Source organism: Trichosurus vulpecula, chromosome 4, assembly GCF_011100635.1.
Source record: "Trichosurus vulpecula isolate mTriVul1 chromosome 4, mTriVul1.pri, whole genome shotgun sequence".
In the NCBI taxonomy this organism is placed as follows: domain Eukaryota; kingdom Metazoa; phylum Chordata; class Mammalia; order Diprotodontia; family Phalangeridae; genus Trichosurus; species Trichosurus vulpecula.
In genome coordinates this window covers 332,777,484-332,802,902 of record NC_050576.1, presented here as the reverse complement: position 1 = coordinate 332,802,902, position 25,419 = coordinate 332,777,484, and the positions used below count along the sequence as shown (strand labels likewise).

General features: G+C 33.2%; 1 protein-coding gene across 3 annotated transcripts in view; it reads left to right on the top strand.

The window, feature by feature from the left end:
- The window catches only part of DACH1 (dachshund family transcription factor 1), a 491,468-nt gene that overhangs the window by 202,011 nt on the left and 264,038 nt on the right, over positions 1 to 25,419 (top strand). For all 3 annotated transcript variants that reach the window (XM_036757384.1, XM_036757382.1, XM_036757383.1), the window contains exon 2: positions 3,092 to 3,207. In XM_036757384.1, the coding sequence (XP_036613279.1) occupies positions 3,092 to 3,207 (116 nt within the window). The remainder of the gene's footprint in view (positions 1 to 3,091; positions 3,208 to 25,419) is intronic.

Sequence of the window (25,419 nt, the reverse complement as noted above, 5' to 3'; positions counted from 1 at the left end):
TGGAGTTAGCAATGGATAGCTAAGCTTGGAGAATTTTCTCTACTCACTACAGCCTGAGGCCTGGGTCACAAATATTTTTATGCAAGATGGACTAGACATTATTAATAAAAGGATTTGTTCTGTGGAGTTTGGATTCAATCAAAGAGCCATACTTGAGGAATTAGAGAGCCATATGTGGCCTTGAGGCCACAGATTGCCTACCCCTGGACTAGAGAATGGGAAGACCAGAAGGTAGATGAAAGTGGGCGAAGATCATTTGGGCAGCAAATATAATTATAATCATTATTCTAATAATTATTATTTAATCAGTTATTTTGTTTGATTTTTTAAAATAAACCTTCCCTTTAAAAGTTGCTGATTGTAAACACGAAAGTATGAATGAATGTTTTTGAAGCAAGCAAAGCTTATAATAATCTACTGATACTGCAAATTTATTAGTAATTTTAAGTTCTCTTTAGTCTTCAACAATGGCCCTTCCAGGCTATCATAGAGACCAATACTGTCATTGCAAGATCAGAACCAGTCTTGTAAGAAGAGAAATATAATATTGGCAGACCTTCCAAAAATTCCCCAAACAAAACCCTTTTATTATTCTCTTTAAAAATAATTTCACAAAAAAAGAGAATGGTGATAAGAACCGAGTCCTGACGACTTGGTAAGGAGCAAACTAGAGAGACTTATCAGCTATTAAGGTTCTCATGAGGACTCAACTTAGCTAAAACTTACAAATTTGTTTTTGGTATCCTGCCTGCCTCTACTCTGTAAATCATTTTCTCAATACTTAATGTCTCTCCTTTCTCTTTAGATGTTTATTCTTAATCTATTTTAAGGTGAGGAAGAGGGAGGAATTGGGGGTTATCACAACTTGAGTTGCTTTAAAATAGTACTTTTAATTTTTTTTAAAAAACCCTCTCATTTTGGTTTTTGATAATTTTTCTTAACATTTAATGTCAATGGCAAAGATTCTCTTATAAATGAGAGCCCTCAAAATTTTTAACTTATTTTGAATTTTGCCAGTTTACATGTCTACAATAGTTGTGAACTATTAATTTATTTAACTGACTACATTTTTTATCTTTTCTTACAATAAAAAAGCAAACCAATCGATTCTGCCATATTGACTACAGAAGCCTAGTACCTCATTTCAGCATTGGCAGAACTCTTCTCATTTAAAGATATTAGGAGTCCCCACATACAGAGATGAGGTTTTCATTAATTCAGGGGCTGGGATGATCTAAATAGCCTTTATGAAATATTCATTAATATCTCACCTTTTTTGAAAGATCTGTAATTTCACATCCCTCTGTTTACACAGGTGGACAGATTGCACCCTGAATAAATTTCAAACTTCTTGGTGTCTAATTAGTGTCCCTTCATTATCAGATCCCTACCTACCTTTTTGATTTATCTCCCACTACACCTCATCACACATCATTTGACAAAGCCATGGTAGACTCATCCTGTTCCCCCCAAAACAGATGCTTTCTCACCTTCATGCTTTTTCTCACTTTATTCTTTTGCTTCTGAAAATGTCCTCTTCCCCTCCTCCGGTATCCCCTACAAACACATACTCGGTCACATTTGAGCCTATCTAAATATCAACAATTCTTTAAGATCTATCTCAAATGACAAAATTTATATTGTCTTCCCTAGCCTTCCCTCACTCCCCAAAATCATCTCTCCTCCTTAGAACTCTCATAGAATTTTATTTCTACCATGCTGATTACAAGATCACATTTTTTCTTATTATAGTGATTTGAACCTATGCATTATCTCTTCTTCCTAGCCTATAATCTACTTGAGGGCAGATACCATTCTCATTCATTTTTGTGTTCTCCACCCTAAATAGGCATACCTAGTGCATAGTAGACATTCAACAAATATCTCTTAAGTAAATAAATGTGTTTTGAGTAAATGAGGAGGCATAAGTGCCTACTACTTCAGTAGAGAAATAGATGAGCCTCATTTATAGAGGACATCTTTGGCAGGGTTTTGAAAGTCAGAGTTTGGCAGAAAGTGGAAGAAAGACATTTCAGATGTGAATGGAATGTCTCAGAATCAGAATAAGTGTGTGTGTGTGGGGGGGGGGGGGTCACATATCAATAAGCAGGTAGTACTCATCTCTGAGAAGAAATCAACTCTTAATACTATATTAATGATTTCATTCTGGCAAGGGGTAGTTGGGAAAAGTCATCTCAGCCCTGTAGAATTTTTCTTAGGTTGTTCTGCTATGAGCATGTAAAGGACAAGCAATACTAAAGCATGAAGCCCTCCTTTTTTTATCCTCAGGACAGATGTAAGATGCTATTCTGACAGTTTTTCAATGATGTCCTACAAATAATCCTAAGCCCTTTCCAATTTAATACAGTATATTAAAAGTAAGGCGACCTAGTGAGATTTTCACTTAAATAGAATAAGGGTTAAATGATAACTTGACTTATCTTTTAAATGACAAAAAATAAAGAAATTGCAAGACCTTTTCACACATTAGATATGTATTGTCATTTATCATCTAGATATCAGGCTAGCAGTGCGAAGTAATAAAACATATCATCGAAAAATGTGCTATAGGTCTGAATCACTCTTTCATTCCACCTCCCAGCTAACTGTAGTATTAAATCAAACAAGCAGAACATTTCCTTAGGCAGCCATTGCCTTTTAATTTCCTGAAGAACCTTAAAATATCATTCATTACAAGTACTACACATATTTGGTTTTTAAAAGTCTCATAAATCAATAGCAGGCTGACTGTAATAATTATTACAAGTTAGTGCATAATTTTCGTGCTGAAGGCTGCATGCAGAACTTTAGCATATGCAAACGAGGCAATTCAAACTGTGTATAGATATTAATATGAAGAAGCAGGTAACGAGGTGCAGGCTATGAATTATGCATCAAGAGTGGCTGATCTTCAATGAGGAAAATGAATTCAGCATGTAATCTAATTAGCGATGGAAGTCTATTACATCTAACTGCAAAAGCAACCGTCCTTGAAACAAATTTATTTACAGTCCATGTTACCACTTGAAACAACTTTGAAATGATGTGTAAGACAACAGCTTAATTGTAAAAATTTTTTTGTTTGTTTCAGTTCTAGACCTGGAAGGCCTCCTAAGAGGACTCAAAGTGTCACCTCCCCAGAGAATTCTCATATCATGCCACATTCTGTTCCTGGCCTAATGTCTCCTGGAATGATACCACCAACAGGTAAGATCACTTAAAGGTTTTAAAAATTAAAAATTAGAAGCACATATGTATGGTATTATATTTATATATGAACATACATATGCATGTGCATATACATAATAATGCAGTTGAACCATTATTTAATCCCATTTAAGATACTAATTGACTTGATATGAAATTATCTAGAATGGATCAGAACAGAAAAAAATATATATATATATACTTTTTTTTCATTTTGAGGGATCACAAGTCAAGCAACTATACATTGAAAGTCATCTTGCTCTCTCTCTCAGACTATAATGTGAAAGAATTCACAAAATCGAGATCACCCAAAAAATGTATTGAGAAATAAAAAGAAAAGTCTGCTTCAATTTCCCTCAATATGAGAAGTGTTAATGTGCTAGTATATAAGGAAAAAAGTAATTTCTAAGATAACCAAGGTCCAAATCATACGGAGCTTTTAAAGTACATTTAATAATGTTTAAATTAGCATATTTGAAACCATTTGTTCATATGATGGATATTGAATTAATATTTCTCAATAAAAACACCCTAAGTACCTAATATTAGATAATTTGAATTCCCATGGAAATTTGCATTACACTCCCAATTTTACAGGTGAGAAATTGAAGCATGGAAAAGTGAAGTCACTTCTTGAAAGTGACTCAAGAATTTGCTTTGAGGTGTTGCATCAAAGCACATTTGTCCATTTCTTACCTATTTCTCGAACTGCTGAATTGTACTGCCTTTTTGTTTGTGTACTCATTTAGCATTGTCTATTTTTACAAAAATCTAAATTCTGAATGTGGAAGGCACAGACAGTTTTATGTAAAGGTTTATCACTTTGTTAATCTCTGCAATCACTGAAACTAAGTCTGTTTCATCTTTTTCTACTTTTGGTTTAAAAATACAAATAGAGAGAATGAATGTGTAGGATTCATTCCAACATGGTTAGTTCAACAGTGACTGCACTGGTGTTATAGGAATAGTTTCTTCTCAACTATCACCATCCCAGTACCAACTTCAGTGGCCATAAATAGCAGAGATGTGTTCAGTGTCCCAGTTAAGAGAGAGCATATTACATGATTACCCTTGATTTTACACTTAATGGGTTGTGGATTTGATCATACTGGAAAGGAGGGCTCAGCAGTTTTGACTACTCCCTAAAGAATTATTGGCTGGAGAAAGGGAGGATTCCTTTTTAATGAAATAAAATGACAGTAGTAGATATTATCTACTACTTTACCCATAATCATTAGTTATCCCTGGAGTGGAAATGTTAAATATGTGCTAAACCATGCTGGACTAGCCAAATGCTAATGTCTGATGATACCTCTAGATCAGAGGTTTTTAACCCAGGGTCCATGTTTTCATTTTAATAGATATATATCAATAGATAGATAACTATTTCAGGATAATTGGTTTCTTTTGCAATATCATGCATTTTTATACATTTAAAACATTATTCTTTGAAGGAGTCCTTAGAAGGGTTTTACCAGACTACCAAAAGAGTCTATGACACACAAAAAGTTAAGAAACCTGGTATTAGAAATACTACAAGAGTTTAAAATAGGTATAAAAGAATTCTATCATAGGTTTCAAAGTTTTAATAAAGATAATGGTGGAAAATATTCCATGAGGAATCTCTGAGTTGGAGGATTACAGTAAGGCCTCTTTTACCCACTTTGGTAAATAATGCAATTTCACAAAAATGAATTTCTTTGATAACTTAAACATCCCCTAAAACATTCCTGCTTTGATGCTCAAAAGGATCCTTAGTTTTATCAATATGAGTACTCTTTCTTTTGCAGATAATAAGTTTTAGTAGACAATTTTCATTACTTGTGGCTACTGATGATAATCATGATAACAATAACAGTAGTAGTAGAAGTAGTAGTAGTAGTAGTAGTAGTAGTAGTAGTATCTGTTATCTAACCTTCTGGCCTTTTCATATTTAGTTAGTCTGTTCCTTAGATTATAGACACTTTCCATTTTGGGGCCTTTATTCAAAGCCATTTTAGCTTGGGGTCAACCTACCAGCCATTTGTTGGATTGCTATTGCTTTCAAGAAGCCAGGTTTACTTCAACTCTGAGGCCTTGAAGAAAAACTTAATTGGAGGTAAAGCAGCAAAACATCTTAAAATAAATTCTAGCTTCCATGTAAATCATCCTGGATCGTATTAGGGACTTTTTATTTTTGGTCTGGACCTTTGTTTTGTTTTTTTTTTTTTCTTTGTGAGCCCTTGGAACAGTAAACTTAGAATTAAGGGATCTGAATTTTCTTCCTGCCTTTGCCACCATGCTACCTATGTGACTTTGGGCAAGTCGCTTATCCTTTATGGGTCCCTCATCCATAAAATTAGTAGATTAGACCAAATGACTGAGATTCTTGATAGTTCTTGATCAGAGGTGGGGAACCTGCAGCCTCAAGGTCACATGTTGTCCTTTTGGTGGTCAAATGCAGCCCTTTAACTGAATCCAAACTTCACAGAACAAATCATCTTAACAGATAGATTAGTTCTGTCTGAGTCTGAGTCTGATTAGACTCAGTCTAAAGGTTGCACCCAAGGACCTAGAAGGCCACATGTGGCCTTGAGGCTGTAGGTTCCCCACCCCTGTATTTAGATCTATAATTCTTTCATTGGAGAAAATGGATGATTCACCTATTTCTTACAGTCTTAGACAACTGTCCAAGTTGCTTGGGGGAAGTGAAAGGTTAAATGACCTTCTCATGATCATAAAGCCATTATGCTTTAGAAGCAGGACTGGTACTTAGGCCTTCTTGAATCCAAGGACCAACTGTCCAGCCTCTGAATTGTTATGTCTTTAATTATTTACCTACCTGTGTGTTTTAATAAATGGAGGATGCTGAATATAATTTAAAATTTCTTGACCCATTGTCATTAGCATGGAGATCCATTTTTGTGCTTTTAAAATATATAGTCATGTGTATTCAGTATTCTTACTCAATATCAGGCTGTCAACTCTCAATTCTGCTGTTTTGCCCCACCTCCTTCCAATTCTTATGGGACAAAAAAGTTAAATGGCCAAATTCAAGAATTTTCTATTCAAATGGAATTTGAAAATATATCACTGAGTGTCTAATTCAACTGAAAATACCAGAGACAAAAGAGGTAAAGTGGCTTGTCCATGGTGGCAGAGCTAGTCAAATACTGGTGTCCTCTGACTGTAAATCCCATACTTTTTTCTTTATCCCAGGCTGTCCAAGTAAAGCCTTAAAGAGTACACTAAGAAACTTTAGTTACTGTAGTGGCTTTGTGACAGCTAATTTAGCAGGATAAAGAAGACCATAGGCCTTTTTCAATTACTTTGGGGTTTGGGGTATGTTCCAGTGGATTGAGGTTGTTGGAAGTCTTGCCACTGGCTAAGTGGCATGTTATCGTAATTCAATCCAGATTTTCCCAGGGCATAGGTTACTCTCTCATTGTGGTTAAACTCTCTAGAAGCTGAATGAACTCTTCAAGTCCACTAAGGTACTAATTAGTTACTACTGCAGTGAATTAAATAGCAACGTAGAATAGTGTACTACCTGGAGATGTCCTTAATGCTCCCAAAGGAAACTAAGTCAATCCCCAGAGAGTGTCATCTTACATAGTGGTAGAATGTGACTCACAGCTCCCTACGTGTTTAGAGCTTTAAATGGACTTTAATTTCAGGGTTAAAAAGCCCCTTTCTTTACCACTTATTTTGCCAGAATAAAATTTATTCTTATAACGTTTCTTTGATAGGAAGAAGATGCAGTGTATGATTGGTACTTTAAAAGATAAAGGTTGAATACATTTCTGTGTCATAGACATCAAGCAAAACAATTTGATGAAGCCTCTGCCATGATAGTCCTGGATCTGCCAATCTGTGATATTTTTTAGATCTGTTGACAAGATGTATAAGTTTTATATGGATTTATGATTGTAGATATGTCAGCATCCTGAAAAGATTGAAGGAAAATCCTTAGGGCAGGCCAAAACAGAAAGTGGTCCTGTTAAGAATTTCATTCCCACTAAGTAGTCTGTAAAAGGCTACGTACGTGTGCATGTAGCAGCTTTCCAAGTGAGGCAGTATGGTTAGGGAAAGAATATGGTTCAGTGGTTAAAGTTCTGAGCTTGGATTTTGAAATGTTCCCTTCGGACATTTACTAGCAGTATGAACATGGAAAAGTCACTTAGTTTCCCTGAGACTCAGTTTCCCCACTTGAATAATTACAATGATACTACATCTAGCATTAGTTCACAGTGATATTGGGGCAATTCAATGAGGGTAATGAATAAGAACCACAATATGAATTTCAACCATAATTTTAAGAATATTTAAGTATGCTTTTTTTTAAAGGTGCCTCATGTGCTCTTGGGAAAAATACAATTTATTAAATTCAATAGTTTCATAAAATATTTAGGAATTTGGTTGTACAAATTATATCATTTTTTTGCCAATAAGTATTGAACTTAAGTAAAGCTTTTCCTGAAAGTAAAGAAAATCTTCTTAGTAACCATTAATTACTTCTGCTATTTGTAATTTAAAAAAAACAGAATACCATTATTTGGATGTTTTCAATTTGAACATTTTCTTTGAGGTAGTTTTTTTTATGGAAAGAACGTGTGTGTGTGTGTGTGCGTGTGTGTGTGTATGTGTGTGTGTATGTGTGTCTCAGAAGGGGGCGTGGGCAGATGGTGATAATTCCTAGAATTTATGGTTGTCATTGGGTGCCATAGCAACCAGAAGTTGGAGTTAATGAAAGAAAGGAGAACCTTTGTAGAGCTTCACAAACCAATACCTCCTGCAGTGTTCACTACCTTTATTTGGATCGAACACTTCTTGTAATAAATCATTTTTATAAATAAGTACAGGTTTAAAATAAATTCATCCTAGCAACAGGACTGCAGCTACCCTTATAAAATTTACAGAAAGATGTCTATTTACATGAAAGGAAAAGGTTTTTTTTGGACTTTCAAATGCCACTCTCCCATGCAGGAGTTTAATTTGAAGATAGTATTTAGTCAATCTCCTGATTTTCTGCCTCAGGCAGAAATGTAAACTTGTTTTGAAAGTGTAAACCCCACATGCATATTGGGTAAGTAACTCAGTTAACCCCACACTGACATGTAATCTTACAGTAAAAAAACTAATGCTTAACAACTATGTCTTTAAAAAAATAAAATGTGTGAATGGATATTTTGTACTTTTGCTTTTCAGAACTTCCCACTCTCTCTGTAACCTACCTGTAGCCCAGTAATTGACTTCTACACAGGGTAAAAGTGAGTCTATACACATGCTTTGGTTATAAACTAAACATCTTATAGATTGCAATTTTTCATTATTGGAAGAAATACTGAACCAAGGCAATATTAAACCACAGCACATTCCATTAATACCCTGTTATCTAATAAAGAAGAATTCAAAGGAAATAATCTCCTTTGGATGCACAATTCAGAAAGTCATTATCAGGATTTATCTTTCTCAGTTTACTCTGCTAAACATTACTAACCAGCAACAGTATCCAAAACAAATCTGATAGATATTAACACCTCTCTTTGTACAAGCATTCTTGTAATATTTAAAATGCATTGAACATAACAACTTCTCAAGAGGAAGTTCATAGTTTCGAACTGTGCCTTGTCTATTGAGAGTTTTATTATAGCTAATGCAATGAATTCCATGAGAGTATTTATAAGCAAGGATCATAGATAATGCACAAGTAAAGAAGCTACAAATGGATTGAAATTTTTCATTAATAAATTAAGCATAGAAGGCCATACTACGCCCTGACATTCTTCCTGCCCATCCTACCTCAGAATTTAAATGTGGTACAGACTACAGCAATATTATATTTCCAAATGATCTGATTCAAGAAAGGCATGTGATGTGAAAATATTGTTGTAAATTTCTAGGCTAAGCAGTTCATTTAGTCAATCAAGATTTATTATTTTATTATGCATTGTTGCAGAGTTTTTTTTTAGAGAGAGAACACACACACACCCTCACACAAAATGTGTGTATGTTTTCCCCCTTAATGTAAGACTAGCCAAAACCCTAGATTTATTGAGCAGTTGCTTAATAACCATAGTTTAGCATCTGCCTTCAGCTTATAATTAAAGATGGTGTTTTCAGATTACTATTCTTAAGAGGTAACATGAAAAACAATGACAGGATAGAGCCCATTCTTTTGTTTTGTTTTGTTTTGATTACAATTGCTACCTCTATGCACTCATAAATACATTTTTAGGTTGGACATCTCTATCAAATAATAACCTGCCCATGAGTAAGTGAAATCCAAATAAAGTATTAGGCTCTAATACTCTATGTATGATAAATATGTTTACTTTTTTCCATTTTCATTGGATTTTGAATTTACTTTAGTAGAAAAACAGTGAAGGAAGATAATAGTAGTAATGTACTGTTGGGTTGCTATTGAAGAAGAAATGAATGAAAACCATATGGGAAGTATTTTCTTTAACATTTTCATTCTATGAGAGCAATGAAATTATCTATTTGGGCTTTAATTAAATAACTATATGGGACTAAACTACAGAAACAGGAAGAATTATGCTCTTTTAGTCTAATTTGTTTCTTCCAAAATATTTATAAAGTTGTTTTACAATCTCATGTTGCTAAATGGGAACAGTATTAAGGTTGACAATGCATTTAAGTTACCTCCACTGCCGTTTTGCAGTAATGAAATTGTATTTTGGACTTCTGTGAATAAACTTGTTCCCATAATTACCATGAATTATTTACTTCTCTTCTAGCAGAATGGCATAGTCTTTGACAAGGAAAAGTACAGTTTGTAACAAGATGGATAAATTGGATTTAAGAAGTATTCTTCCTTTTGTTATATATTCTTTGAATTGTGAATTGTCTGTGGCAAAAGTAAGTTTAAATATAATCATGACATCACTTCATAAATGGATAAATCTCTTTGATGACACCATTCATCTTCATCAACATTGTCATCATCACTACCATTGCTCTTGCAATAATCTCTTGTTCCTTCTTATTCTTCTTTACAATATAACTCATCTAAAATTAACATGGAGCCTGCAGGAGGGTTTTTTGACTGAAGTATACCAGTGAGTCTGAAACACAGTTATTAAAAATTTAGAAGGGAAGGGCAGGCACATGTTCTCTTGGCTGGTGCTCTGCATCTGCCTCAAATATCTGTCTATTTGATTGTAAGTTGTTAATCAGATTATAATGAATGTAATACAAGATGAAACATATAATTTATCCAGCCCATTTTTGGGGGGAGGGGGTTCTGACATGGCAAAAAGAATTTTAAAAAATGTTTTAGTATTGTCCTTCCATCTTGTCAGCATTGAAAAAAACTCTTGCTTCTTTAGGCAGCCTGCTATGCATCTATCATTGAATTGATGTAAAACCTTTTTTGAGCCAACTTATATTTTCAGTCTAGATGAACTCCTATGAAAAGAAGTTCCCTAAGTTTACCACATTTTTATGAAAATTTAATAATGGTAGATAATATAATAAATAATAAAATCTAGACTCAAAATTAAATCAGCTGACTAGAAACTGGGATCAAACCCAGAACATTTAGGTTCAAAATTCAATTGCCCAAGTAATGAATTCTTGAATAGATAGGATATGGGAATTTTGGTTGACAGTTGTTCATGTGAAAAACAAAACAAAACAACAACAACAACTGGTATTTCAGTGAACCAGAAGCTTGGATTGAGCCAACTGTCCACAGTTTCTCTGACTAGCACTAATCTCCTCATTTTTAAAGCACTCCACTGTTTAAAAAATGTTTTGCATGCATTATTTTGTTTGATTTTTATAACCCTGAAAATTAGGTAGGACCAGTATTAGTTACCACTAATTTCTATTTGAGGAAACTGAGGCCCCTGAAGCTAAGTGACTTGCCCAAAACTACAGATTTAGTCAGTAATGGAGTAGGCTCTGAACCCAGGTTTTCTGTCTTCTAGTTCATTTTCCTTCACATTACACAAAACTCTCTCTCTGCTAATAGTACAATAATGTAAACATAGCCTCAAAATGAACATTTCTGGTAGAATACCAAAAAGGGGTTGTATATGAAATATTGAACCTCCATTTCATACAACTCACTTGCTTAAAAAAAGATTTTAAATTCAATATGTTACTTTCAAAATTGCCCTATTTCTCTATACTTCCTTTTCTTCTATACATTTAAAAATGTTTCAATGGACATTTATTTGCATCACTGTTGTTAAGTTCACTTTTGTCCAATCAAAATTAGAGAAAAGAAATAAAACCCTTGTAAAACACAAGGATAGTTAAGAAAAAGTAAATACACGTATTGGATATGTCAAAAAAATATGCATCTCTTTCTACATCTTTGGTCCAAAAACTTCTCTGTTAGGAGGTGGACAGTATGATTCATTATAGAGCTATGCTCATTTAAATGACTTGTTGTAGATCACAAAGCATGAATAATTCAGAATCTATATCAGATCTTCTTATTCTTGGTCCAGCTCTCTCTATATCAGGTTGCTTCTCTCTCTAAACATCTACAATATTCTACATTCCCTGCTAAGTTCTAGGATATGAATATTAATTAAGAAAGAACCACTACTCTATTGGAACTTAAAATCGAATAATGGGGTAAGACTTCTATACAACTAATTATAATTCAAGGAAGAATGTGATAAGATCAAAAGAGAGCTTCAGAAAAAGTGTTATGGAAAATTTGTTTTCAATGTAGGCTCTTTGACTTTGTTGACTTCTTCTGGCTGTATGTTTTGGTCTTCTTTGTCACCAAAGAAAGATTCCAACATCTGAGACTGAATCTGAGTGCATTTTCGCTGCCTGGCCATGTTCCCAGCCAACTTACTTGACCCTTGAGTTTTTTGTGGGGTATGACTGCTTGTAGAACAAAGAGTACTTTGTTCCAAGCTTGAGGGGATGTGCTGTTGATTGAAAATTCATTTTCAACTTTACTAGGGGGATCAAGAAGGGTTTCATGGAGACGGAGAACCCTGATTTGAGTCTAAGAAGAAATGTAGAGAATGTAGAGGACTCCTAGGTATAGGTTATGGTTTAGGAAGGGGTATGGGAATTGGAGGGTTGGCTTTGGGCCGCTTAACATTTTAATTAATGACAATCCTGTAGGTATTATACTTGACAAAAATGTTATTATTATTTATATTCAATTCAGTTACAATTTTTTTCACCCTTCCTGCTTAACAAGCTTTCTTATACCAAAGATTTAGGAAGGGAGGAGAAAAAAAAAACAGCTATGCCGAAACCAAGCAACACATTAACTTTTTTTTACAACATATGTGATAGTTTCAACCCAGAGATCCTCAGGTCTCCAGTGAAAGGAAAGTTTATGTGCTTATAAATTTTTTTCAATTGCATAGATTTAGGAGTGATAGATAACTAACATGTATGACAATCAGGACCTTCAAAGGTCTTAAAAGGAAAGGGCATTAGGCCTAATTTCACAAGATAACATTTATTAGGAATATCATTGAAATGCTCCACTTTGATTAAAAAAAATAATCTTCATGATTATAAAATTGGAAAGATATTAGTAATTCATCTGGAAAAAGACTAGAAGTTTTGGGGTGATGGAAACTCAATGTGAGTCAATAGATATATCAGTGAAGAAAACTATTGTGATCTTAAGCTGAATTAAGATACATGCAGTGTCTAGGACTAGGAAGGTGATAATCTTGCAGAGCTCTGCCTTGGTCAGCCCACATCTGGAGTATTATGTTCAGTTCTGGACACTGGAAAAGCACATTAAAGAGACTGAAAATCTATAGACCATATAAAGGAAGGCTACTCTGATGATGAAGAACCTCTAGATCATGGCATACAAAGATTGAAAGTTCCAGAGCTATTTAACAGGGAGGATGTGATAGGTCTCTTCAGATATTTGAAAGATTGTCACATGAAGAGGTATTAGGCCAATTCTGTTTAACACCCAAAAGCCCGACTAGAATAAGAGGGTAGAAATTTCAAAAAGGAATACTTAGATTTAATCCAGAGCAGGAAAAATCATAAAAACCCAAGGATATTCAAAGTAGAATGGTTTGCCCTTAGAGGTGGTAATTGACTCTTTGTCAGAGATCTTGAAGTAAGAGCTATAGTACAATTTCAAGGGTACATTGTGGAGTGATTACTTTCCTTAAACTGGAAGACTGCTGAGATCCCATTCAACTGTGAGGCTCTGTTATTTCCCGAATAAGAACAAGGACTAATGAAAAGTCTGGTTTGACTAGAGCACCATGTATGTGAAGAAGAAGAATGTGAGATAATTGAGGTGGGACCAGACTGTGTCAGAAAAATACTTATCCTGGGATTCAAATGAGAGCCACAGACAGTTAAAATGACATGATTAGGGTGGGGGATTACTGAGAGTGGGTGGGCTACAGTGTGAAGGAAAGAGAAAGGAAAAGGCTAAAGACAGGAAGAAGAAATGGGAGATCTAGGATTAGTCCTGGTGAGTAGAAATGAGGGTCTCCATTAAGGTGGTTGCAGTATGAGTGGATGGAGAGGAAAAAATGTGAGAGATATTATGGAAGAAGAATTAAGAAGCCTTGGAAGTGACATGGGTGAGAAGGTATGTTTAAGAGGGGAGACAGATTTTAATTCTGCTTGATTAGGAGCACAGGGATGGAGTGTACAGAAATAAAGAAGTTAGGTAAAGGAGCCAGTTTTATTGGACAGATCATGAATTTATTTCTCAATCTGTTCAGTCTGATATTTGACCAAGACATCCAGCTGAGGCTTTCCAGAAGGTAGTTGACAATGTAGAGTACAGAAAATGATTTAGTAAGTCTTCTGTAAAGATAGAATCAATGAAGTTGTGAGAGGTGGATGAGATCACCTAGAGGAAAAGTTTAATGAAAGAAGAGAAGTCAGTCACTCAGCAAACATGTATTAAGCACTTCCTATGTTCCAGGCCTTCCATGAGTCTGAAGTTCTATTTCCTTTTACTATTCTTGGATTGACCTTTCTTAGTCATTAAGAGGTAGCTCCTAATTAATTGTATAGGTTTGATTCATTCCTTTCTTAGCCTTTGCATTTTCAGGTAGGATTGATGTTTTTTTGCCTTACCTAAACTTTGGATTAGAATATATTAAGGAACAGAGAAGAATTCAAAAAAATTCTAAAAAAAAGAATGCATACTACATGGTTCAACCTATATTTTGTAATAAACTAAGAAACTTACCAAATAACTAAAAACCAGCCTACTTTGTTTCCTTTCTCCTCTACCTTTAGATGTTGGGTTCTCTATTTGGAAAATTAGTAGGAGAAAATGAAAATGTTTCAACTTAGTATAAATAATAGAGTTAGAAGTCTCTCTGGTAGGAATTGAAACTTGATTTGGAAAGAACACTACTTGATATATAAAAGCAACAAAAATTATGGCAGGAAAGCATGAATCCTGTAAGGTGATCAGGTGATCTGGGAAAACACTTTCAGTTTTTACTTTTAACTTATTTTTACCTCCTACAGTTTTCTAAACCCCATGACTGAGGGGAAGAATCAGTTACTAAAATTTGTCTTTTAAACAATTTCCCCCATATCACCTGCTGACTATAGATGTCTTAGAAAAATCATTGGTAATTTCTGTGTACAGAGTCTATGTGTCTATGTACCTAAAAGCTTATTATCACATATAAATTATGCTCTCATGCTTCTCATCTTCCCTATTGGTTTGAACAAGTGGTTACATATAAATTAGTAATGGATGGGGCATTATGAGAAGCAGTAGAAAAAATCCTGATTTTGGAATCACGGGACCTAGGTGTACATCCCATCTCTACCACTTACTGTTCTTTGTTACTTGAGCAAGTCACTTAATATCTGGGCCTCACTTTCTTAATAAATTAAAGACTGAAATGGTTGATCATTAAGGCTCTCTCCCCTCTACATCTGTGAAGCTCTGAGTATTGAGTTTGCACACTGATAACTTCAAATATAATTTCAGTTTTCTGTCCCAGAATTTGATCTCTTTTTATGGTGTTTAGGTCATAGGTAAATAAACTACACTCATCAGAGGCATCGTTCTTAAGTATAATGTCTGAATTGTTATTATATTTTTTTTCAGAAATGATACACTTTCCAAAAATAATAGTGGACTTTTAAAATGAATATGACTTTCCATTGATTGCAATTGGATGTTGTATTGCTTAATTGTTGGAAATAAATTGATATATACTGTAAAGCAAACAACCAAGCCAGTTTTCATAGCGATAAAACTGTAACCTAATTCAATAAATTGAATCAAATGGCACAAACATTTTTGCACTTCATTAACAAAGTAGACAGCATAATTAATGTGAGAGCTTTTATTATGTTCACTTGTTGATGTATGGCTAGGAATATACAGTAGACTAAATACTTTAAATGTCTTATTTCATATCATTTTATATTCTAATTAAAGTTGCCACCTGTCCAGTACTTAATAGAAGGTCATCATAGGGTTTATTCAATCTCACTTTTTTTTATCAAAAGCTTAACAAAATCTCATTTTACAGTGTCATGAAAGGTTATGACTCTTTCCCTTGAAGGATGAACATTATCTATCAACCAAATAAATATTGCTATTATCAGGCTTTATTTTTGTTTAGAGGATGAGCAAAGAACTAATCCTCCAAGAAATAATCTCTTCATTATTCTAGAAACTGCCCTGCATTTATTGTAATCACTTCCAAAAAGGTCTTTTACATTGTTCCAACTTCCAGGCTGGCTGATTCAATTGAATCATTTTTCTCCTTAAAATTTGCACTTTGCTGGAACAATTAATCTATTGCTATATATTTTGGCATTGAATACAACTTAATTATATTCTTGCAAATTTTATGGTTTACTTATAATTCATTTCCATTGCCACATGATCTGCTTATCAGATAAGCTACATCTTTCTTCTGATGTAGATCCCTTATTGTCAATTAGTGAATAGTCACCATAATTTATCAGTTTTGTTTGTTGTTTTACTAAATTGCATTAAAGATATATGTGCTATATTAAAATGTAGCACTTATTCTATTCTCAAACATAATATGCTTGTATCATTTAGGACATTAATTGTGCATTAATATTTGAAGATAGTTTTTTTTTTTCCTCTCTCTCTTCTAAGATTTTTATCTAGCTTTCTGAGAACTAAGCACATATCTTAAGATAGCACAATCTTGTGTTAGACTTACAAATAAGATGAGAACAGTTACTTACATGAAGTCCTTGTTCTTTGTGTTTCTGCCCAATAGGACAGTATTAGAGAATTAACTAGGCAATATTGGCAAAATGAGTCCAAGAAAGGCAGCATTGCTCTTTCTAAGTATTTCATTATTTTAACTCATTTTTTCCAAATAATATTTCTAGATGGAAAGAAATGTTCCAAATGTTACAAAATTGGGTATAAAAATTACATAGAAGCTACCTTTCTTTTTGTGTGCATTGAGATATTTGAAATCCGCATATAACTGCAGATTAAATTATCTATTTAGTTTTTAAAAATTAATTTCCTTTCTGAAATTAGTTTTCTTGAAAGTGAAGGAACCTTAGAAAGGACAATCTTCCTCAAATATTGATTCCTAGAACGTAGGTATTAGATACTGGCATCTTCAAAACTACAGGACCACTGTACTTAAAATTACAATGTGACATTATTTTGATGGTATTCAAACATGTGATTCATCACTGCATATCTAACCTTTAAGTTACTTAGCAAATAAATTAAATGGAGAGATACCATTCCAACGAGAACTAGTCCCCATATGACCTGTCCATATGAGTTGTCTTCTTGATTTATAACTGCAATTGCTTTCCTGGCATGAATTTCATATGACATAATAATATTCTATGAATTCTTGAAATTACTGAGAGCTCAATATCAATCATCCATAATAGAAAATCATATGTATTAATATAAGGGAGCTGTTGTAAGGCAGACATTTTGGAAACGTGTTTACCAAAAACTCGGTAGATGTGTAGGATAATAAGGAAATGGAGAGCTTTTTTTTAGTGTTGTCTAAACTGATCATATTCACAATCATCATCATTGTAAGTATAATTATCATTATCCTTGTCATCATCATCAAACATTTTCCCCAATGCCTTCTGCCCACATTGCTCTAGCTATCTGTGTGTATTGCATTGTGCTCATGTAGCCATAAGAATTGCAGCCCTGGAGTTTTAATGCTATGAATGTGTGGATGAGAAATAAGCGTGCATGAATGGGATTTAAAACTCACAAATACATTTTAAGAGAGCTGAGAATCCCCTCTTAACTATTCTTGCTTCTTTTTACTAGCAGGGATTATAGTTTTTCATAGTGAAGGTTCTTCTATTGTCAACATTTAAGTGTTCTACTCCTGGAGTCATATTGTTCTTCTTGACCCAAAGTTATCACAAAACCCTGAATTATGGTCTTTAATGGATAAATACTTTTTCCTTTTCCTGGTGATAAAGTACATTGCTTGAGTTTGCCATAGGCAATATGATATTCCATCTTCATTTCTGACTTAATCTCACTTAGTTCTGTTCCCCCAATGGTACATTAAGCAGTACATGCTATTACTCATTATTTTTGACATGTGACATGTTCATTAATGATCATCTCAAATTTCAGCAACTTCAAGTTTTCTCCTATGTGAATAATATTAAATATAACTTTGTGTGTATTTGTGAATGCAGTTGATGGATACACTTAAAAATGACATTAAATTCTTAAGTTTAATCAATCAACAAACTGTTTTGGAGGAAACTTTAAATGTTACAGATATAGTTAGTTCTTTAGTACTCATGGTAGAAGACAATACGATGCTTGCTGATGAACTTGTTCTTGGGTGATATCCAGTTTATTGCTTGTGTTTATCTATGGGATGCCTTCCATTAAAAGGTAAGTTCCTTGAAGTCCAGAACTATATCAAAAGATATTCAGGTGAATGCAGTCTTACTCTGAGATTATGCTTACATGTCAACAAACATCTTGGTTAAAATTAAACAAAAAGTTTTTGAATATGAGAATGATCTATGTAAACTGTGCCAAAATTGGGAATGTTTGGAAACATCTTGATAATCGTTAAATTGTTCAATTTGCATACAATTATCTTACAAAGAGACTCAGAAAGTAATAGTAAGCATTATCTTTTTCATCCTTCTCATAGTCGTTATGATGTCATGGTTTCTCTTTCTCTCTGTCTACCCAAGCATTTGAAATCTGAGGCCTTTATAATTAATACATTCTTTTGACTTTGTTATATTATTTAGTGGATATAAGAGTATCAGTATTTTATTGGTAGCAATAGGAGTGCTTAATTATTGTTTTAAAGGATACTTTAAAGTGTTCACAAGTTTGAATGATTAAGTATGTAAATAATCATAAATCTATAAAGTTAGAAATATTACCATGTACACACATATACATACATACATGTTTGTGTGTATGTGTGTATGTTTAAATCTAAGATATAGTTTAACTCTGAAATCTTCTTACATAGCCACTGCTCTAGTTAATCCATTACCTCTCTCCTATGCTAGTGCAATAACTTTCTAATTGCACTCCCTTCTCTAATTCTCTTCCCCACTATTATATGTAGCTATTGTTGATAATAAAAGGTTCACTAATAAAGTTACTGCTGTGATTGCATCTATCAAAGAATCTTTAATGATCTTAATAAATGTATAGGCAACATTTTCTTCTACTAAATCATTTACTTTCTGGGGGAGAGAGGGTAACGTGAAATGGGTCCTTGTATTCTATACAATTTCTCGTGAATTGTAAGAGTGTAAATATGTGGTATGCTGTAAAGACTCTTATGAAAAAAAAATCTGCCTTTTCTCATTTCTTATTTTCAGCAAAGATTCCTTAATACCTATGTAGGTAATTTTCATAAAAATTTCCTAGGAATGGGAAAGGATGGTAAATGAAGTGGTGATACACACACAATACATACACACATGTGTGTATGCATACATGTATGTGAATGCGCGTGCATACAAATGTGTATTTCTATATGCCTTTTAAAGACATTATATTACACTTTGTCAAACAATGTGACTCTTTGAGATTCTAATTTTCTTCTTTCTATTGAAGAATATTCTTTCTTCAACTTGATTTTTACTTGATTTTTCTATTTTCTCATAATTTTGTTTTATTCCCGCCCCCCCCCCCATGGACTCTCATCTTTGTAATGGTGGTATAACTTTTTACAGTGACAGGCCTGAGTTTAACTTGTTGTGATTGCTTTGATCGAGAATGGTGTTTTTATGATATGCTGCTTTCTTGTTAATATGACATTCCCTACTCTATGAGCTATTTTCTGTACTTTTCATATCTTAGGTACTTCACAGGTTTTATCATCTTTAGTCTTACCTTTAATTTATTCTCAGCAACACTAGTATGGAAGCAAAAGTACTTCTGATATGTGATCATGGACAAATCATTTAAGATCATTGGGCCCTAATTTCCTAAAATTTAAATATGAATTGTATTTATTAAAACTATAATAAAAATAAAAATATATAATTTGTGGCTTCTATACTAAATTATATATATGGCCTCTTTCAGCTTGAAAATTTTGTAATTTCTAAATAACATTTCTCACTTCTCACTCAATATTCTCTTGTCTTCTCTACTCAGTCTTAGAATAAAGTATAAGGTCTTTGAGTACAGTGATTGTCTAGCTTTAGTATTTTATTTTTAGTGTTTTGCACAAGTACTCAGCACATAATAAGTACTTAATAAGTGTTTTTCAATTCATTCACTGAAACTCAGGATGCACAAATTTAGAGAATCAATCCCAAATACTCACATGGACTATTTGTGCCTGACTTGTGGTAGAATATTCTGAGCTCATATTGGTCTGATTAGCCACAGTCTGACACACTGAAACTTGACTCTAGCAAAGTGATGTCATTTTGGTCCTCTGAGAACAAAGGACAACAACCATTAGCTGAATTAGCAAATGAATAAATAAATCTAGAGTAGTGAGTTGTATTTGTAACCACCACAAAAGTCCATGAAAAGTCTGAACTTTCATTAGAAATGAGCCTGTATCAGGTTATATTTGTTACTGAGTGAGTCTCGTCATTCCAATGAAAGGTTTTGAATATTAGTGCTTAAATTTGACTTACCTGCTTGATTTTGACAGTTGTCTTAAAGTGAATTTAGTGCTTAATGAAGTTTTCTGGACTGTTAACCGTAGACCTGAAGGGAATAATTGTAGTAGTGAGAAAGCAATTTTCTGGCCTAATTACACCCTTGGCCTCTCTGAAAACACTGTCAACAAAAATACTGGCTTTGATAGTGATTGTTTTTGATGGGCATTGACTAGTTTACTTTAGTAGGGGTGCTGACTGTTCAACTGCTTTTGGTCTCCTCAACATAAACCACATTTTATCTCTGTAGGGAAAAAGGCTTAACATCTACTTGCCAATCTTTGATTCACTTAAATATCAATTAAATTTATTATGTTATCTGGGTGTAAAAAAAGGTTTCATGTTTTATTCTCTTCAAGTTCTGCATAGTCCATGTCTGCTATGTGTTCTGTTGAGTTAAACATGTAAATATTTTCTAGGATTGGCAATTGAAGAGATGATGCAATGAATGAGACAACATGTGAAAACTCAAGTTTCTGATAGACTACTCTATCATGAGACTTTTGCATATTGTTAAAGTCTAGGAGGAAAAAGCACTGGTTTGGGAGTCAGGAGCTTTGGTTCTGCCTTGTAGCAGTTGTCTAACTTGGTGAAACTTACTTCCTCTTTATGGATTTCAATTGTCTTATCTGAAAAATAGTGAGAATTTCACAGTTCAGCTGAAAAAAAAGCTTCTTTTTAATATTTGAGGTGGTGAGATTCCAAGTGGATAGAGTATAGAGCTTGGTGTCTAGAAGATCTGAGTTTGAATTCTCTCTGACACTTACAGCTATGTGAGCCTCAGCAAGGTATTATACATGTCCACTTAGTTGATTTCCAAATAGAATCAATAAAACATCCTCTAAAAATTTAGGTGTAAAATACTCTAAAACTTTCATGTATTTGTGATGCAAATCATATATATGTGTGTACATATATGTATATATATATATGTATACAATGCTGAACAGTTTTGAATTTAAATTTAAAAAGAAATTCAAACTACTGATTTATATTTTTACGTACATTAAACATGGCTAAAAAGATAATCATATTTTAAAATTAAATATGCAACTATACCTATGCCATCTTATAGCTAAAGGGTTTAGCATTCTCTGGGGACTTTCCGTATGTCTGAGCTTTAAGTAGATTTTCATGGCCAAGTAAAAGTCCCCAAAAGATGAGAGTTTAAAGTGGAAATTCTACCTCAGCTCCTGGTTTGTATCGTCTTTAAGACACATGTTTCTTCTTTGGCAGAGCTTTATAGTAATTCTATCTTGTAAACAATTTTAAAAGGGGGAAGTGAAGGGGAACTTTTAAAATTGAAACAAACATCTTAATTTTAATTACTCATAGGACTTCATTTTCTCACTGTCCCTAATAGCTAAGGTCATTTTCTTTGAAAATTTTTGTTTTATACCTGCTATTTTATTTTAAATTAAAGTAGAAGAATCCTGCATTTTTTCCTTTTATTCTTATTTTTAAACATATGACAATTATATTTACTAATTTAATTATTTTCAGTTTTTGTGGGAGTTTGGTGTTGTTATGTGTGAGATAATCTTCTGGTAGAAGATGAAGAGTAAGAGGCAAGCAGTTAAGCTATACAAGAAGAAATCCTGGTCATATCTATACCTTATCAATTATCTATCTATCTATCATCTATCTATCTGTCTATCTATCTGTCTATCTATCTATCTACATCTCTAATTCAGCCTGTATCCCTGCACTGGAGGCCATACTGAACCATAGGGATCTTGATGTTTTATAACTGAACTTTTAAGATTTAAAATTTTTGTTTCTTTTTATTTGGGGGCAAAAATACACAGGGGAAAATGCATCTTTAAATTGCTATTAAAATCAGGAGGGAAATTTAGTTTCCTGAATTGAATAATGTTTCTCAGAAATGCCAGTATTTGATATATTTAAAGATACTTTTGATAATAAATAAGTATGCTGTGCAAAATTGTCATTTTGGGTGGTTATTATATATATATATGCCTATATATATAGATATAGATATAGATATATTTTTTACAGAGATAGGAGTAAATTCCAAACATGAAATGTAGTTTCAAAACTTCTATGATTCTGTAAAATAGGAAATGAACTTAGATATGAAAATATCTCTGTGACCAGTCATTCTCTTCCAGATTCTCAAATGAAATTCTATTTTAGCAATATTTTTTTAAAAAGATATAACATTCTCCCAAATTAATGATGACATGATAGTTTAAAGGTAGTGTCAATAAAGTGGCAGTATAGACAATAAAACAATAAAATCAGAAACACCCTAGATAGCAATTATTGTGTTTGTTCTTGTTCTCAAAGAGGACCATGGCATCAAGGAAATGATGACATGACTTGTGGTTCACTTTGATTTGAGTGTGGGAGAGCTTTGTAAGGTCACCAGCCTCACTTTTTCCTCCAGAGGCATGTGGATCCAGTGACTAGATGTTCTTTGGTATGACTGGAGATGACCCAGGATGCAATGAGAGACCCTGGCCCTTTTAGTCTAAGATCTTTTCATGTACTCACTTAGATTGAGGTAACACCCATTCAGTGAATAGGCCTCTTTAAGAAGTGAGTCAAGGGATGGCCCCTTTAATTGGAAAAAAGAAAAAAAAATCAAGCTGGCAGGGGGAGACCCTCAGGGTTGTTGTTCCAAAGAGAAACAATAGCAATAATAAAATCCTGGAAGGCATAATGGAAAGGTTAGTCTCATTGATAACAATTTCAAAAAATGCATTACCTATCTTGGAGTAAATCTACCAAGAAAAGCTCAAGATTTGTTTACCATTGTAGAACCCTTCAATGAAATAACTAATTGGAGGATATTCAATACGTATGTTTAGACTGACGTTAAAAGCAAGGAAACAAACAACATGATGCTCCTACCTAAGTTAATTTACACACTAATATACCATTGGTCAAGCTGTGAATTAGTCGATCTATTCTGGAAAGGAACTTTGGAATTATACACCCCCTCCCACTGCAAAATGCCTAAAATATTCATCGGTAGACATATACCTCAAAGAGGTCAAAGACAGAAAGGGGTCATAGCAGCACTTTTGTGATAGCAAAGAACTGGAAACAGTACAAGCTCATTGATTTAGGAATAGTTAAAACAAACTATGGTACATAAATATAATAGGATGCCATTGAATTGTAATTAAAATGAATATTTTTGTCTTCTCTGGGAGGGGGCAGGAGGAAGACAATATTGGACAATCTAGGCGGTAGAAAAATGAAAACATTTTACAAAGTAATGGTAGATATGAAGATTTTAGAAAAGCATGCGAATACATATGAAATTAAGAGTGAAATAAACAGAACCTAAAAATAACATAAACAATTAATGAAACAATGTAAGGGAAGAGAACAGTAACAATAAGCAATCTAATTGCTGTAGCAAGACTTGGCCAAAAAGAAGTGACTGGAAAATACAATTCCCTCCTTTCTTGGTGAAGAAAGGAGGCTGTAGGTGTGGAACACTGAACGTACTGTTAAATTTGGTTGATATGTTGGTTAATTATGTGAAACTACTTTTTAAAAATTTTCCCTTTTATATTCTTTGTTGAAAAAAATGATAGGATCCTGGTAGGAGGAGAAAAATATTCAGAAATAAATTCAATGTATAAAAAGGTATCAATAAAAATTGAAAACCATTTAAAAAACCCAAAATATTTTATTATCATAGTTTGGATTATTAGTTTGTATATGTAAATATACATGTGTATCTATCCAAATACATGTATACATATGTAAATTTTTTACATATATCTGTCTGATGCAACTAAATATTGAAGCAAGTGAAAATCCAAAATACATTAATTGATTAAATTATGTTCAGTGCTAACAACATTGTGGTTAGATTCACTTGGTTTCTATTATGACATCCATTAGGGTATACTTTCTTGGAGTAAAATGTCCTTACTTAATTTAGATCAATAGAGTAGGAAACATTCTACGATTGCATTGCCCTCCTTAAATTTACATAGTATGCATTCTCATTCCTGATTCATGAAGGTCTTGGCATTGAAAGAAACATATTTTTTTTAAAAAATCTGGTGATAGAAAATACTTGTATTTCAAAAAAATCTTGCAAATTTCAGATTTCTTATTATTTATTTATTATTTATTATTAACCAGTGATTAAGGCCACGAAGACAGAAAAAAAGAAACAAAAAAAGATTTTCAGAAAGTTTACAATTTCAACTGTTTACATATATATATATATATGTATGTATATATATATATATATGTATGTATGTATATATATATATGTATGTATGTATGTATGTATATATATATATGTATATATATATATATATATATATATATATATTTCCACTTGGAGATCTGACATCTTTCACTTTTAGGGGGAATGACTCATGTGCCTATATCTCTAACCTGGAACTCCCTTCCTTTCTAAAGCTCCACATTTTGTATGTCCAGCTACATATCTATGTCTAAACTAAATATTTTATTTCCTTTTTCCCCCCTCCAAAACAAAACAAATGATCTCCATTCTTGATTTCCCAGTGACTACAATTCTTCTAGTTATTTGGACTCAGAACCTTAGAATTTGACTATTTCCTTTCTCAAATTTGAGTACACATGAACATCAAATCTTATTGATTCTTTGAAAAGTTATCCATCCATTATTTTCATTTCATCTCAACTACATTCATACTTTTAAAATACATTTTATTGATTTTTTGAATTTTTCCTAATTGCATGTAAAATTTTAATAATAATTGTTTTAAAATTTTGAGTTCCAAATTCTCTCTTCCTTCCTCTCTCTGCCTCTCCTTCAGAAGACGACTGGACATTGATTATACATGCAAAGTCATTCAAAAGATATTTTCATATTAGCCACGTGCAAAAGCAAACACAGACAAAAATAAAACAAGAAAAATGAAGTTTAAAAATGGCATGCTTCAATCTGTATGAAGAGTTTATCAGTTATCTCTTTGGAGGTGGATAGCATTTTTTATCATGGGTCCTTTGGACATGTTTTTGATTGTTCTCTGAACAGAGTACCTAAGTCTTTCACAGCTGATCATCCTTACAATATGTCTGTTACTATGTACAATGTCCTCCTGATTCTGCTCACTTTGTTTT